This window comes from Anolis carolinensis, chromosome 3 (genome assembly GCF_035594765.1).
Source record: "Anolis carolinensis isolate JA03-04 chromosome 3, rAnoCar3.1.pri, whole genome shotgun sequence".
Lineage (NCBI taxonomy): Eukaryota > Metazoa > Chordata > Lepidosauria > Squamata > Dactyloidae > Anolis > Anolis carolinensis.
Genome location: NC_085843.1, coordinates 212,612,659 through 212,628,898, shown reverse-complemented (window position 1 = coordinate 212,628,898; position 16,240 = coordinate 212,612,659). Strand labels below are relative to the sequence as shown.

The 16,240-nt window shown below is 43.0% G+C and overlaps 1 protein-coding gene across 12 annotated transcripts in view; it reads left to right on the top strand.

Annotated features, from left to right (window-relative positions):
- pcdh15 (protocadherin related 15) overlaps positions 1–16,240 on the top strand; it is a 1,032,943-nt gene that overhangs the window by 999,019 nt on the left and 17,684 nt on the right. For all 12 annotated transcript variants that reach the window (XR_010005016.1, XM_062977492.1, XM_062977488.1 and 9 more), the window contains one exon: positions 15,110–15,131. Coding sequence is in view for 11 of the 12 variants with exons in the window: in XM_062977492.1 (XP_062833562.1) it covers positions 15,110–15,131 (22 nt within the window). In the remaining variant the exon portion in view is untranslated. The remainder of the gene's footprint in view (positions 1–15,109; positions 15,132–16,240) is intronic.

The window sequence follows — 16,240 nt, the reverse complement described above, 5'->3', positions numbered from 1 at the left end:
AAAACAACAACAAGGCAATAACAAATACCAAACTATATATTACCTATCCTATCCAGCCTGGGTAACCCAATACATAATATTGCTGCTTACCAAGTTCAGTAAAGAGTAATCTACTGGATGAAATGAATACTACAATGTTTTAAACATTTCCATCATAAATTATTAATCTGCAGAGAGAAAATTGTAATAAATATCAGAGCTGTGCCCAAAGTAGGGTGCTGCCAATTTAAACCAATCCTACTGTTCAGGCAGACAAATGTAAATTTTATCTTAACAGTTCTGCTATTATTTTCCTCTTCTACTTTGAAATCACCCTACTTACCCCCTCCCCCTCCCCCACTTAGGACATTGTGGTTGCTTTTGTTTTAATTCACAACTATATAGTGAGTACTGTTACTTTCTTACAGAGAGGAGTAGAGATACACTGACTCCAACCCCCATTAGCTCCAATTATTTATTATTTATTAATTTATTTACAACATTTATATCCCACCCTTCTCACCCGAAGGAACTCAGGGTGGCTTACAACAATGGCAGTAATTCAATGCCTACACAAGATCAAAATTACACAGTATGTAAAATCAGCATGACCAATGGTTAGGATGAATGAAAATTATAGTTCAGCAATTTCTAGGGGAACACCAGGGTCCTTATCTGTTCTTCAGAGTCATTTTCTTGTGATACATTTTTATAGCAAAAAGCTCCTGAATAGAAAGTGTTTTTGTACTAACTCTGTAATTTCCAAAAATGAGCTTAGGTACAGGTACTGACTCTGCTTGTGATGTACTTTTAAAATTCTAATATACGAGAATGAAAAAAAATCAAAAATTTATATTTAGAACTTTTCAGTGGAAATTTCATGGATTGTTTTTGAAAAACCTATTTTTATACAAATACACAAGCAAACACTGGCTGGGATCACTTGCACACAATAACTTTCACCAACATTCTTCCACTGGTCTTCTCTTTCCATGGTCGCACACAAAATTAGCTCTTGGTTCCTTGCCCATGGCCATTAGTAACCAGTTCCGTAGGTGGATCCCACGTGCCAGGGGAGTAGATGTGTAGGATTTCAGGAGATTGATGGGTCCTCCTTTTTCCTGGATGGAAAGTTGCATGTAGATAGTTTCTAAGTTCCACTCCACACTATAGGTTATTGAGTAAATGTGAGCAAACACCCCAAAGCCATCCACAGGTATTGATGCTATTGTGCAAGCAGGGATTGGATTTCTCCTTGCTCAACAATCTTAGAGCTTATGTAAGCGGATGTAGCCAAACGTTATGTGAATGCATATCACCAACAGGGTGCCAACCAGTGTTTTCAAATGTTCACGTTTCCACATGCAAGAAAAATCTCATAGTGACTGGTAATATTTTCAATAAGGCACCTCTTCATGTCAAGATACCTTTTCTTGTAGTGGTTAAGAAAGTTTGGGAGTGTTCATTACACTCCAGGCAATGATTCTGGAGAATGAGTATCTTCCAGAAACTCTGTGTTTTGCCCCTTTTTAACATGACGCAAACATTTGAAAAAAGAATTTCATCTTTGAGGTAATGGAACCTGAAAAATGAATTTGGTGAAGGGAAATGTGTGAAATACAAGTACAACTACATACTACAGCTTTGTGACCAGAAATCTCAGTAAGGGATGATTTCCTACAACATTTATTGATAGTGTCCTTGAGATTTCTGAAGTCCTTTAGGAGATAATAGTAATGGGTACACTCTTTTTAGCAGTTTGCTGTTATATGAGGACCAATTCACACAAACAGAAAGAGATGTGTCAGCCACTCAGAAACAGACAATGTTGAGGCAGTTTTATGAAGAAAGCCATCTCTGAATCCATTGTTTGATCAGAGACTATTAAATAAAGCAAGTCATGTATCAATGTAATTCAAGGTAGCGGATCCCTCCACTAACAAGGAACCATCACTTTCTTGTTCCTCAAAATGAATTAAAATAATAAATTTTCTCCATTATAAAAATTTGAGGTTGCAAACTCTTGGCACCACACAACACATTTTTCCTGTCTGCCTCATTTAGGCTTTTAACACAAAAAAACATAATGTTACAATACAATGCAAACACAGACTGCCTCATCACTCCATAACATGGATCCACTTTAAATCTGATTTCTGCCTCCTGCAAATTTTGGGGGGTTTGTAGTTTGGTGAGGCCCAGAACCTGTTTGGCTGAGCTGTTTAAAGGCCTCTTCCTAAAGTGGATTTAAACTGTATCCAAGCTCTAGTGTGATTAGGTCTTTACAGTTACATCCAATAAAAAGCGAAATCATTCCCTCCAGTTACAACTGGAATCTCGGGAAAAGAAAATTAATTACAAATAATGAGTGATTTGTAATGAGTTCCTTTCACCTCTTTTGTAGAGGAACAGGAGAAAAATAATTATAGCTCTACCAAGCTTCTCAAAAGTGTTGTTCTGTAGCTAGCAAGAATAGAGCAGATCTGATTAAATAAATACAAATGATCTTTCCATAGACCATTGAAAAGCACCCTATTTATCAAATACTGAGATAAACAGTCCCTTTCAGGCATTAAATAGTAAAACCTTTATCTCCAGTACAAAAAAGTAAAGATAGTATGTTCTAACTCTAAATTCAGTATACTGATTCTGATCTTGTTTTTGATCAGATAGCTGAAGTATGTTAAAGTGAGGCAAAGAAAAATACACTTAGAAAACCAACAAGTCAGATAACTGTTAGCCTAGCAAAACTGGAGATCATTTACATTTTTATCAGCAAAAATGTGTAGAGACAATATACAGTTGTGCATCTTAGTCCATGTTAGTATAACAAACACTCTGTCATTTGGTGCATGTTTTAGAGCCTCATCATATGGATATTTTTCTTTTATTTTTGAGTGGAAAATATTTTTCCTCAGTTAATATTGAGGCAGTGTTGGAAATCTGCAGGACGTGATTCAACTATGTTTTTAGCCATTTAAAACAAACAATCAACACATTTTCAAGTTATCAATGTTTGTGCACTTTGTTTTAAAACAGTTATTGAAGGCTGACATTTTCAAGAATTAAAATCCATTATGACTCTTAAGGAGAAATTATGTGAACTAAGTTACATGCTACTTTTTTTCGGACCACCCATGTATAAGAAATATTATGGCTGCCCTTAATGCAGCACTACAGCAAACATTTCCAAAATCCTAAAACTAGATTTTGAGGTATCCTTAAAGAAAAGATATCGTACTTTTGTTATGAACAGTTTTAGTTGATTGTTTATTTAGTCAATGATATTTCCTCATTCTGCTTGCAACTCAAGACAGTTGTTTCATTCAAAGTAACATGAAAGTATATAGACAGTTTAGCTCCCTAGACCCAGTGGCATATATTCCAGAAGGCTATTTGATGGTTGAACCTTCAAGAATTAGTGGGAGAAACTGCCATCGGAAATAAGAATTGGCATTCCCTATATGGATATCATAGTATTTTGGCAAGTGATACCCCACCACCCTGCCTTTAGACCAGAGATACATCTACACTGAAGAATGAATGCAGTTTGACTTCACTTTAACTGCCATGGCTCAATGCTGTGGACTCCCAGTATTTGGCTTTCTCTGCTAGAATCCCATAGCATTGAGCCATGGCAGTTAAAGTGCCATGGCAGTTAAACGGGTGTCAAATTGCATTAATTTTTCTTCGTGTACTCTGTGAATGCACACTAATGGAGAACGCTGCGCCTGCGTAGGCTCCAACGGATACTCTTCCAAGCTAAAGTTTGAAATTTGGCGGTATCCCCGCCCCTCTCCCAAGAGGGTATAAAGGGCGCCCTCCGCGCCCGCTCTCCAGTTCCTTTTTTTCCGCCGCAAAGCTCACTTCGGACTCTTCGTTCCTATGTCAACCACGCATTTTAAGCGGTGCACTCAGTGTGCCGCTAAGATTCCAGATTCCGACGGCCACGCTAAGTGTCTTTTCTGCCTCGGCGAAAGTCACGTCGTCGGTACCTGCCGTTTTTGCCTGGCCTTTACAGCTCAGGCTCGAAGAAATAGGGCTGCGAGACTCCATGCAGCTCTCTACGAAAAAACTCTTGCTCCTGAGGCCTCTACTTCCACCTCGGCGTCGATGGCGTCCAGGCCTGCTCCGTCGGTATCATCCAAAACCTCGAAAACTTCGAGACCAAAACCGGCTAAACCGCCCTGCACGGTGACTACCGCCACGGTTTCCACCCGGTCAGGCAAAATGGGCCCTTCATTGACCTCGAGCTCGGTGACTTCGGCCATTTCCACTCGATCCCGCCTGGCTTCGCCGCCATCTTCTTCCGCCATGAAGATTGCCTTTAAGAGGGCCCAGGAGGAATCCAGACGAGCCCAGTCTGACTCGGCAGCTGTGTGCCCGATCCCTCCGACACCGGGGAAATCGTTGAGGGTCGCGTCGAAGCAACCTCCAGCAAAGAAACGAATGATCCAGATGTCATCCTCAGCTTCTTCGAAGAAGGACGTCCCCTCCTCTGTGGCCTCCTCCAGGAGATCCTCTCCTCTCCAGCCAGCACAAGGCCTTCGTTCCTCCTCCTCTCCTCATGGTCAGTCTTCGGATGCGGACGCTCAAGCCTCTCCCGACCGGTTGGTCAGGACAGTTATTAAGGCTCCCCAGCCAGCGCCATCACGCCTTCCGGCTCGACAAGAGCTTTTTCCCCCGGCTCAAACACCCGAGAGGGGTAGACAAATGACACGCTTAGCCCGTGCCGCCCAGGCTTCCGTGTCCAAGGGCGCTCGTCCACAGCCGGCTTCCGCTGCTCCTGAGGTGATACCTCATCAGGACTCTGTGCTTGTCTCTCCTCCCCGGTCCCCTCAAGGGGCCGAGGAGGATGACCCCGACATCGAACACCCCGAGTCGATCCTCTCCGCCTCCGTTGTCTCTCTCGGTCTCGACCTCTCACCGCCTCACAATGCCTACGAGGTCGACCCACCTTCCCCGACTGATAATATCCGGGCTTTCTCCGACCAGATGGTCAGAATGGCAGACGCTCTGGGGATGGAAATTAAACAAACCTCAAAAGCTGTTACCGACCCAGTTTTCAAGAGGGTCCAAGCCCAAGCCCCGCCAGCCACCTTGCTGCCTTTTCTTCCATACCTCCTGGACGTAATCCAGGCATCTTGGAAGATTCCATCTTTGATACCTCCAACCTCTAAGAAAATAGAGGCCTGGTACCGAACCGATGATGAAGCCCTGGAATGGCTTAAACATCACCCTGATCCAAACTCCATGGTGGTAAAGGCCTCCCAATCGTCAGGCCGACAGTCCAACTCCCCTGCCGATAGGGAAGGCAAACGATTCGATGCCGTAGGCCGCAAGCTGTACTCCGGCGCCCTCTTCCTTTGCCGTATGGCGAACTACGGGGCCTGTATGGGCGCTTATCAACAAATACTCTGGGAAAAAGCTCAACCTTTCCTCGCCAAGCTTTCTGATGAAGACCGGTCAGTCCTTTCGACTCTCCAGCAGGAGGCAGACTCCCTTGCACACCACCAAATTCAAATGGCTAAGCACACTGGCGATACCGCCGGGAAGATGATTGCCCACGCAGTCGCGATGAGGCGGCATGCATGGCTTCGGTCCTCAGGACTCTCTTCTTCCTCTCGACAGGTGATCGAAGACCTTCCTTTCGACACTCAGGGCCTTTTTAACTCTGGTACTGATGACAATCTGAAGTCCAATCATGACTTCAAGATCCTAGCAGCAAAGTGCGGGACCGATCAACCTCAGGCTTAGCGGACCCGATGGTTCCCGCAACGGTACCATCGCTACCCTCAGCCTTTTCATCACCAACCGTTTCGACGCTCGTCGAGTTCGAGCCACCACAGTCATCAGCAACAGCCTCGCCACCAGCACCAGGTCCCGAAAGGTCGGGGCAAGGGTGCTGCAGCTATGCCACAACCCCAACGACGGGCCTGACGCCCACTCCCTCGGGGCCTTTTCTACCTTCACTACTACTGCCACTGCCATGCCTTTCCTAGGCTCCGACCAAAACTTTCCTCTCTGCTCTTTCCTCGATCGCCTAGCTCCTTTCTACCGCGAATGGGAATCTATCACCTCAGATGCCTGGGTTCTTCACATTGTCAGAGACGGCTATGCCTTGGAATTCGAAACTTTGCCCCCCACGGGTCACATCCTTCACACCGACCCTTCACCGGAAATATGCTCTGAGGTCGACTCCCTTCTGGCGAAGGGCACAATCCAACCTTCTCCTTCCAAGCAGGACACTCGAGGTTTCTTCTCGAGATACTTTACGGTTCCCAAAAGGGGCAGAGGTCTTCGGCCCATCCTCGACCTGCGAGCCTTAAACCTCTTCATTCTGCCTTCAAAATTTCGAATGGTCTTGGTGGCCTCCATTCTGCCGATGCTCCGACACGGAGACTACTTTGCCTCTATAGACTTACGCGATGCGTATTTCCACGTCTCGGTGCGTCAATCCCACAGACGCTTCCTTTCCTTCAAGCTCCTGGGACAGTCTTACCAGTTCACAGTTCTTCCTTTCGGCCTCGTTACGGCCCCAAGGGTCTTTACGAAGGTGGTCGCCGTGGTGGCAGCACACCTAAGGAAACAGGGCATAACGGTCTTTCCTTATCTGGACGATTGGATGATTGTCGCGTCCGACCCCTCATCTCTTCAAAACCACGTTTCTCAAGCTCTTTCCCTTCTACAACGGCTGGGCCTCCAGTTGAATGTCGCAAAGTCTCAACTCCTCCCGGCCACGGAAATCCGCTTCATCGGAGCTCTCTTCAACTCCATAGCGGAAACCGCCTCCCTGCCAAGGGACAGGTTCCTAGCCCTTCAACAACACCTTTCTCTCCTCCTCCGCAACTGCAAGATTCGAGCCCATTCTGTCCAGGTCCTTCTCGGTCACATGGCATCCACGGTCATGGTTACTCCTTTCGCCAGACTACGTCTCAGACCTCTTCAAAGATGGTTCATAGACTCTTTCAAACCCCATCGGCATCCGAGCTCAATGTTTCTCTCGGTACCGACTCACATTCGCCTCTCTCTTCGTTGGTGGCAAGACCCAGCGAACGTCTGTGTGGGACTTCCCTTCCATCCCTCCCTCCCGTCAGTCACCATTACGACCGACGCCTCCAATTTTGCGTGGGGAGCCCACATGTCAAACCTCACTGTCAGGGACCTTTGGTCCACCCAGGAGAAGTCTCACCACATAAACTTTCTAGAACTATTATCAATCTTCAAAGCCCTCCGGGCGTTTGCTCGCTTTCTTCCCCACAAGACTGTTCTGATCCTAACGGACAACGTAGTAGCCATGTACTACATCAACAAACAAGGGGGTACGGGCTCGAGGAAGCTGATGGCTCTCTCAATGGACATTTGGCTATGGTGCATAGCGAGACACATAACCCTGTCGGCGATTCACCTCCCGGGAGCTCAGAACACACTAGCAGACTCTCTAAGCAGAATAACGACCTCCCCCCACGAGTGGCGTCTCGATCCCGAAATCCTGAAATCCGTCTTCGATGATTGAGGCTGGCCAGCTCTGGACCTCTTTGCCTCCCCCTCGAATGCTCAACTTCCTCGCTTCGGAGCGAGACTACCCCCGAACTCGACCCCGGGCTGTCTCAGAGACGCATTTCTCCTCGACTGGACTCTCGAACCCGTCTATCTTTTTCCTCCCTTCCCTCTCATCTCGAGGGTGATAGAGAGACTCTATCTAATGCCGACTTCGGCCATCCTGATCGCCCCTGCATGGCCACGCCAGCCGTGGTACCCGACTCTACTCCGGATGTGTGCGGATCCTCCCCGCACTCTCCCAATTCTGCCTCATCTACTATCTTCACAGAAGGGACAGGTCCTCCACCCCGACATCCCGTCCCTGCACCTCACTGCCTGGAGGATACTTCCTTAAATTCTCTCCACCCAGACCTGCAGGCGATCCTTCGGGCCGCCCATAAGCCGGCCACGTCAAAGACCTATGCTTACAAGCTTGCAAAGTTTCAAGCCTTCCTTCGAGACCGACATGTCGATGCCTCCTCCACTTCGATCCCGCTGGTCCTGGACTTCCTACTTTCTCTTGCGGATCGTCAACTGTCTCTGGCCTCGATAAAATCCTATCTCGCTGCTCTCTCCTGGCATTTCCAACGTCAAGGACAACCCTCTCTCTTCTCTCACAAACTCATTAAGACCTTTCTTCAAGGTTACAACAATCTACACCCTCCAGTTCGACCTCCGACCCCCGGATGGAGCCTCGAACTCGTCCTCTCTCAACTAGCTTCAGCCCCCTTTGAACCTATGGCCTCCGCTGACCTTCACCTTCTCTCTTGGAAGACTGCCTTCCTAATCGCTATCACCTCTGCGCGCAGGCCTTCGGAACTGGCTGCTCTTCGGGTGGACGAACCCTACCTCCGTTTCCACCACGACAGGGCTGTTCTTCGCCCAGACATCACCTTCCTACCTAAGGTGGTCTCTGCCTTCCACCTTAACCAGGACATTATACTTCCTGCATTCTTTCCTAACCCCTCTTCTTCTTTGGAGCGAAGACTTCATCTCCTGGATGTCAGGAGGGCCCTCCTTTTCTACAAGGACAGGACTAAGGACATACGTAAGTCCCCTAGACTGTTTGTGGCTTATGCTACCCATAAGCTGGGCGAACCACTTTCTTCTCAAAGACTCTCACACTGGATTGCTCAGACTATCGAACTCGCTTACCAGCTGGCTAAGCGTCAACCCCCCTCCCCGATCCGCCCTAGATCGACGAGGGGCCTTGTCACTTCTACTGCCTTCCTGAGGGGTGTCCCTCTCAACTCCATCTGTCAAGCGGCTATCTGGTCCACCCCATCCACCTTTGTCTCACACTACAGGATGGACTCAAAGAATCTCAGGGACTCGGCCTTTGCCAGGTCTATCCTTTCCTCCTGCCTTTCCTGACGTTACTGGCCTTACTCAGAACCAGTTTTTTGCTGTTCCTTTCTCGCAAGTTCACCGATGTCATTCAGCCTTTATTTTACATGATATGCTCATGGGTTCATTAATGTAGTGCTTGTGTACTTTACTTACCCGCTGCACTGAAATGTTTTTCCTGAATACCTCTACCTCCTTTTCAGGCAATCGGTCTATACTTACCTCTGTATTTCTTACAGACTATCGTTCACATACAATGTTGTGATTGTGATCTGGATCCTAACAACTAGGATCGGTTTTTTTGCACTATATGCTGTTGCATTGTTTTTCCTATTGCACTTGCTTTTGCACCTTGTGCTCAATAAATGTGTTGTTTGGACACTAAACTCGTTATCAGGTTTGCTATCCCACCTACCTACACCTCAGCTTGCTAGTCTCCATTAGTGTGCATTCACAGAGTACACAAAGAAAAATGACAGGTTGCTTACCTGTAACCGTGTTTCTTCGAGTGTACTCTGTGAATTCACACAATCGCGCCCTTCCTTCCCCACTTGCAAACCTCTCCCTTTCTCGCTGCCTTTGCGGCGTAGGAACTGGAGAGCGGGCATGGAGGGCGCCCTTTATACCCTCTGGGGAGAGGGGCGGGGTTACCGCCAAATTTCAAACTTTAGCTTGGAAGAGTATCCGTTGGAGCCTGCGCAGGCGCAGCGTTCTCCATTAGTGTGAATTCACAGAGTACACTCGAAGAAACACGGTTACAGGTAAGCAACCTGTCCTTCTACAGTGTAGATCAGGGGTCCCCAAACTAAGGCCCGGGGGCCGGATGCAGCCCTCCAAGGCTATTTACCTGGCCCCCGCCCTCAGTTTTAGACTTAGGCCTGCCCAAAGTATGAAATGACTTGAAGGCACAACAACAACAATCCTACTTGATTATCTCATTGGCCAGAAACAGGCCCACACTTCCCACTGAAATCCTGATACGTTTAGAGTATGTTAGTTAAAACTATTTTGATTTTTAAATATTGTATTGTTCTTTCATTTACCAATATTGTAAATGAAATATTGTAAATGAATGATATGGTAGTAATATAATATATTGTGTATACATATAATATTGACAATAATATTATTAGGTAATACAATATAATATTTATTTATTTATTTATTTATTACAGTATTTCTGCCCCACCCTTCTCACCCATTAGTGGACTCAGGGTGGCTAATAATAATAATGCAATATTATGTTTTGGTATAATGTTATAGTACAATATAGTACTATATAATATAATATATAATATATATAATATAATAATGCTAATATTGTGCTATGCTAATAATAAAATATATTGTATGTACATACAACTTGTAAGCTGCTCTGAGTCCCCTTCGGGGTGAGAGAAGGTGGAGTATAAATGTAGTAAATAAGGAAATAAAGAAATAATTGTTGCTTTTTTTTTTTTTGCACTACAAATAAGACGTGCAGTGAGCATAGGAATTTGTTCAGTTTTTTTTTCTTTTTTCCAATGATAATTCGGTCCCTCAACAATCTGAGGGACCATGAATCGGCCCTGCACTTAAAACGTTTGAGGACCCCTGGTGTAGATGCACCCTGGTGGGCGTGAGTATGAAAGAAGTAAGCAGTGTGGAAGAAAAGTTTAGGCTTCACTTCTCTGTGCTGTTTCATCTCGCAATTTGTCTTCTCATATCACCCCTTCCCCCCACTACTTTAATTCTAGTTGGGTTTTCAGATCCATTTTCCCTACCAGAATCCCAGCTTGAGGTGCAGCTCCAGGGGAAGAAGACAAGGAACAAAACAAGAGTGCACTCTTTTGTCTTCTAGCCACCATTTTCACCCTATAAGCTTCCTTTTCTCAGTGCCACATTGCAGAAAGAAAAAGCAGGTAGGATTTCAAAACTTTAGCTGAGGCTAAAACATGTCATGCTAGTAAGAGAGAAAAAGCAACGAGATTCAGTACTACTTCGGTAGACTTTGAAAAGTCATTGATAATCTTGGTAATAAATCTTCATTTTAGGTGTTCATTACTTTCCTACCAAATGGACTACAGCAATAATTTACCTCTAATAATCGACCGCACAAGCTGAATGCTAATAGAAAGGCGTTGCAGATGGTAATATTAAAAATTAAATGTGAACTTCCAGACTGTTCTTTATTTTTCCCTCAGGTGTAATTAAATTGTTTCCCTCATCTGCTCTCTCATCACTAGTTTATACTTAACATAATTTTAAGCATTTACTCTGTCTCGCACAAGTCTCTATCAGGATAAAAACAGAAATTCTTAATAAAACATAAAGAGCTCAGTCCAGACAAAGCTAATTACTCTTAAATGTGACTAAAATTGCTGGTTCACAGTGGAGGAATAAAGTTAGCAGTCCTAGTGGACAATGATGGAGCATATTCTATAGCAGTGGTTCCCAACTTTTTCTTTTTTTACCGGGGACCACTTTGACCAGGCCCCACTCTCCAACATAAGTACCAAAAGGGTTATGAATCCGTTTTTGGTCACCTTTAGATTTGATTTGTTTGGGCCTGGTCAGCTCTGCAGAAAGGAGCAGAAATAAATAAAATAAAATAAAGAGAAAGGAGATTTGAGGACCAGATTTTTGTTCTTGCGGCCCACTGTTGGGTCATGGCCCACAGGTTGGGAACCACTGCTCTATATAATTAATGCAGTTTGACACCACTCTAACTGCTATGGCTCAATGCTATGGAATTGTGGGACTTAAGTTTTAGAAACTCGTTAGTCTTCTTTGCTAAAAGGTGATTTTTTCATGTCAGGAGCAACTTGAGAAACTGCAAGTCGCTTCTGATGTGAGAGAATTGGCCATCTGCAAGAACGTTACCCAGGGGATATCCACATGTTTTGATGTTTTTACCATCCTTGTGGGAGGCTTCTCTCATGTTCCCACATGGAGCTGGACATGACAGAGGGAGCTTATCCATACTCTCACCAGGTTGGATTCGAACTGACAACCTTCAGGTCAGTAACCCAACCTTCAAGTCATCAGTCCTGCTGTCACAAGGATTTAACCCACTGTGCTACCAGGGGGTGCCTACCCAAACTACCACTGTTATGATTCCATAGCATTGAGCCATGACAGCTGAAATGATGCCAGGCTATATTAATTCTAGTGTAGATGCACCCTGTGTCTTACTGCATTCAGTGGGATATCATGCATCAAATAAACATACAGAGCTGTATCCTGAAGAGAAATGCTATACTTTTAAATTCCAAGTGAAGCAGGTAATAATAGTAATAATAATATATTTCTTTTTAACTCACCCTCTCTCCCCAAGGGAACTCAGGGTGGCTTCTAAAGTTAAAAAAAAAAAGGCAAACATTCAATACCAATACAAAACATAATAGACAATTTACAGACATTAAATGGAGATCAATCAAAAATAATATAAAATATATAATATAAAAATATTATATCATATGTATGTAACGTATGTATGTATGTATATACATCTTTCCATGTATTTCTCCTTCTGCATTGTCTTCACCCAGCTACATGGTGAACCCAGTCCAGTAATGGAAAGAGCAATATGGAAGTCAGTGGTAAAACTGGTAGGATAAATGGAATTCCTACAGCCCAATTTTATATTTAAGATAGGGTGGGCACGCCGTGGCACATGGGCTACAGTAATTCCTGGGACCCTCCCAGGCTTCTTTGTTATCCATAGCAATTTCATTTAACTACTCTTCTGCCATTTCTGTAGGGATGTCTGTGTCCTGCTTCATCCGCAAAAGAGGAGAGTTCTCCCCCACTCCAAACTAGAACTGTAATTATGGGAGGGAGGGGGTCAAAATAAGGATAAATAAGAACGGGCGGGAGGCAGACTGTGTTGGATAATACAGAACTCTGGATGAGTGAAGGTTGGATAAGCGAGATTCTACTGCATATACTGAACATCAGGAAGAACTTCCTCACCTTGAGAGCTTTTCGGCAGTGGAACTCTCTCCCCCGGACTGTGGTGGAGGCTCCTTCTTTGGAGACTTTTAAGCAGAGGCTGGATGGCCATCTGTCGGGGGGACTTTGAATGCGATTTCCTGCTTCTTGGCAGGGGGTTGGACTAGATGGCCCATGAGGTCTCTTCCAACACTATTATTCTATGATTCTATGATTCTATGAATTATACCTCACTTTTAGTCAGCAAATGTGTAATACTGAAATATAGAGACAAGGAAAATCATTGACACATAGAACTTTTGTGCAGAGTGGGCAAAAGTCACAAAAGGGGTTCAATATTTAATAACTCTTTTATTTTTTATTTATAATTCAATAGCATGATATACAGTATATGCAGTAGAATCTCACTTATCCAACCTTCGCTCATCCAGCGTTCTGTATTATCCAACGCCGTCTGCCTCCCGCCTGGATCCACAGCTCTTTCTCTAGGCAGCAATTCTATCTTTTTTTGTAGTCAATTTTTAGTAGTCAGTGGTTTTGCCATCAATGTTTTCAAAACATTGCGATGTTTTGGTGCTGAATTCGTAAATGCAGTCATTACTACATGACGTCACTGTGTATTGAACTGCTTTTTCTGTCAATTTGTTGTAAAACTGATGTTTTGGTGCTTAATTTGTATAATCATAATGTAATTTGACATTTAATAGGCTTTTCCTTAATCCCTTCTTATTCAATATTTTTGCAAGACTACTGTATAGGAAATTACAATGCATTATGTTTAAAATCTTTTCAAAAAACAATTTCCAAAAATTCAGACACCTTTGTGACTTTTGGCCCACTCTACTTTGTTCATATTCTCTGTAATTTTGCTTGACCCTTTTCTTCAAATGGTAAACTCTATCAATACATCTAGAGACTGAAGGAAATGTTATTGAGGGAGGGAGGACAATTCTTATTCAGAGAGCAATGCCATCATTCCCGCCCCCATTGAAAGCCACCCTTTGTCTGCTGCTATTTTGGGGGACAACTGGGACGGGAGAGATATTGGGTCTATCCTGTGGTTGCTCCTGGGGCCATACATGGATTCTCAAACCCATGGAGCTTACCCAACCCTGGATTACTCAATAGTAAGTCCCACTACATTAAAAGGTCCTTCTCTCCAGCTGTTTTACATGATATCTTTTAGCTTGCTGACATTTGTCTTGCTTTTCAATTGAAGCTGTTATCTTCAAAAGCTTCATTTAGAGATGCCTCTTGAACAATGATAGATACTATAATTGTACTCATGATAAATTGTGCTATTTATTTCCGTGACATTTGGGATGCAGTTTGAACATTCAGTAGACTTACCAGTCACTAAGATACATTGAAATATCTAGGGCTGGTTTTTTTTTTTTTTTAATGAAGAACTTGACTTAAGAATTGCTTACACAGAAACCTTTGAGCGTACAAAGTCCATTTTGTAAAGAATAATTATTATTGAAATGTTATGTTATTACCTCCTTCACTGACCTTTGGAAATATTTATCATAGGTATTCATATTTGCCTACATGATCATAGGGTTTAGACATTTTTGAATGTCACCTTTTTTGAAGTTACCGAAGGAAGCATGTTAAGGATGAGTGGATTTAGAAGATGCAAAGTACGGGCAGAAGCTCCAAACATAGATACAGACTCTAGCTATGTTTCACTGGATTCCCAGGAAAGCAGAGAGTTGTATGATTTTGCTCCTCTTCATGATGGTTACGATTGTGATGTTATGCACAGACCACAACGAACTTTCCTCAGTGAATTTAGGTTTCTTGTTCTATTATTCTGTTCACAGCATTAGACCATGCAAGTTCACTGTACGGGACTGTACCACCATACAAGAAATATGCATGTCCTTCTTGTATATTGTTGTCGTAACAGCTAGCCTCTTTCCCTTTTTATTATTTTAGTGGATTTCCCCAAGAGCTGTCCATGTTAATGCCTTTAATCCTTTTTGTAAAGAAAATATGATTGCCTTCCACAGTAGTAGGCCAAATTAGGTCCCAAGGACCTGTGGTTTCTGACTTAGAAACCTGAAGCACAGCCAAGATAAACCACTTGTAAGTATGTTAGTATAGTATAAATCTCATTTTTGAGGGGTTACATATTGTTTCCATGGTGTCTGTTGGGATGTGATGTGGGGTGTACAACATTGTACTGTAAAGTCATTACAATGTTTCTCTTTTATTTGGAAGAAAACAGAATTTAAGAAGTGTATATTTATTTCTTCACAACTTGAACAGATGGATTAATAGTATGTTTTTCTTTTCAATTCAGGCGAGGCTATGCGCAGCAAGAGGTACGTCACACCTTCCCCATATTTATCTTAGTAACAAGTTACAATTTATAGCACTTTTCTTCTACATAGCTTAAGGCCCTTCCACAAGGCAGTAAATCCCCAATATCTGCTTTGAACTGGGTTATCTGAGTCCACGCTGCCATATATTCCAGTTCAAAGCAGAAAATGTGAGATTTTACTCAGCTGTGTGAAGGGGTCTTAGATAATTTTGTCTGATATATAATAACTTAATTGATTTCTATTCCACTTTTTCCCATGATATGATTTAAGGTGACTTGAAACTGATATATGTGTGTGTGTGTGTGTGTGTGTATGGTACTTGGGTTTTTCCAAAAATATATTTTCAGGTCATGAATGTTGGGCTCTGTGGTTGCAAAATCCATGCACACAACAACTGAAATTGCTTTTTAAAATGAATTTTAAATTGGTCTTTTATGAGTGAATTATTTTAATGTGTTGTGATATTATGTTTGTGCTTTTTCGTATAATAATTCTAATGGTTTTAGATATTTAGCTATGTATTTTAACTATAGAATATAATGCTTTTATCATTTTAACAGTTTTTAATGGTTCTATGTGATTTTAACTGATTTAAGAATTCTAGGTTTATTTTCTATCTTGATACTGGATTGAAGTGCCATGATATCGCCTCTGTTCAATGGCCATGCTTTTATTCCGTGAAGCTGTGTTTTAGATATATTAATCTGTTGTGATTGTTATGTATTTTATATTGTTGTATTTTATACTGTGCATTTTATACCGCCGTATTTTATTGTATGTTGTTGGGCTTGGTCCCCATTTGAGCCGCCCTGAGTTCCCTAGGGGCGATGGGGCAGGATACAAAAATAAAGTTGTTGTTGTTATTCTGCTATGTTGTAGGTTTGTATGGTTGTGAGCCACTTTGAGTCTTATGAATACAAAAAAGTAACTTGTATTATTACCAGCCAAATGTAAGGATGTGCTGAGCTGGATGATATGCAGTCCCTTCATGGCTTCCAGTATCTTATTGCTATCTAATCTGTTATGCAAAATATTTTCAGAAATACTGGAATATTTATATTACCTAAAATAATAATCACATGAATATTTGCCGAAAGGTTGGGCACTAG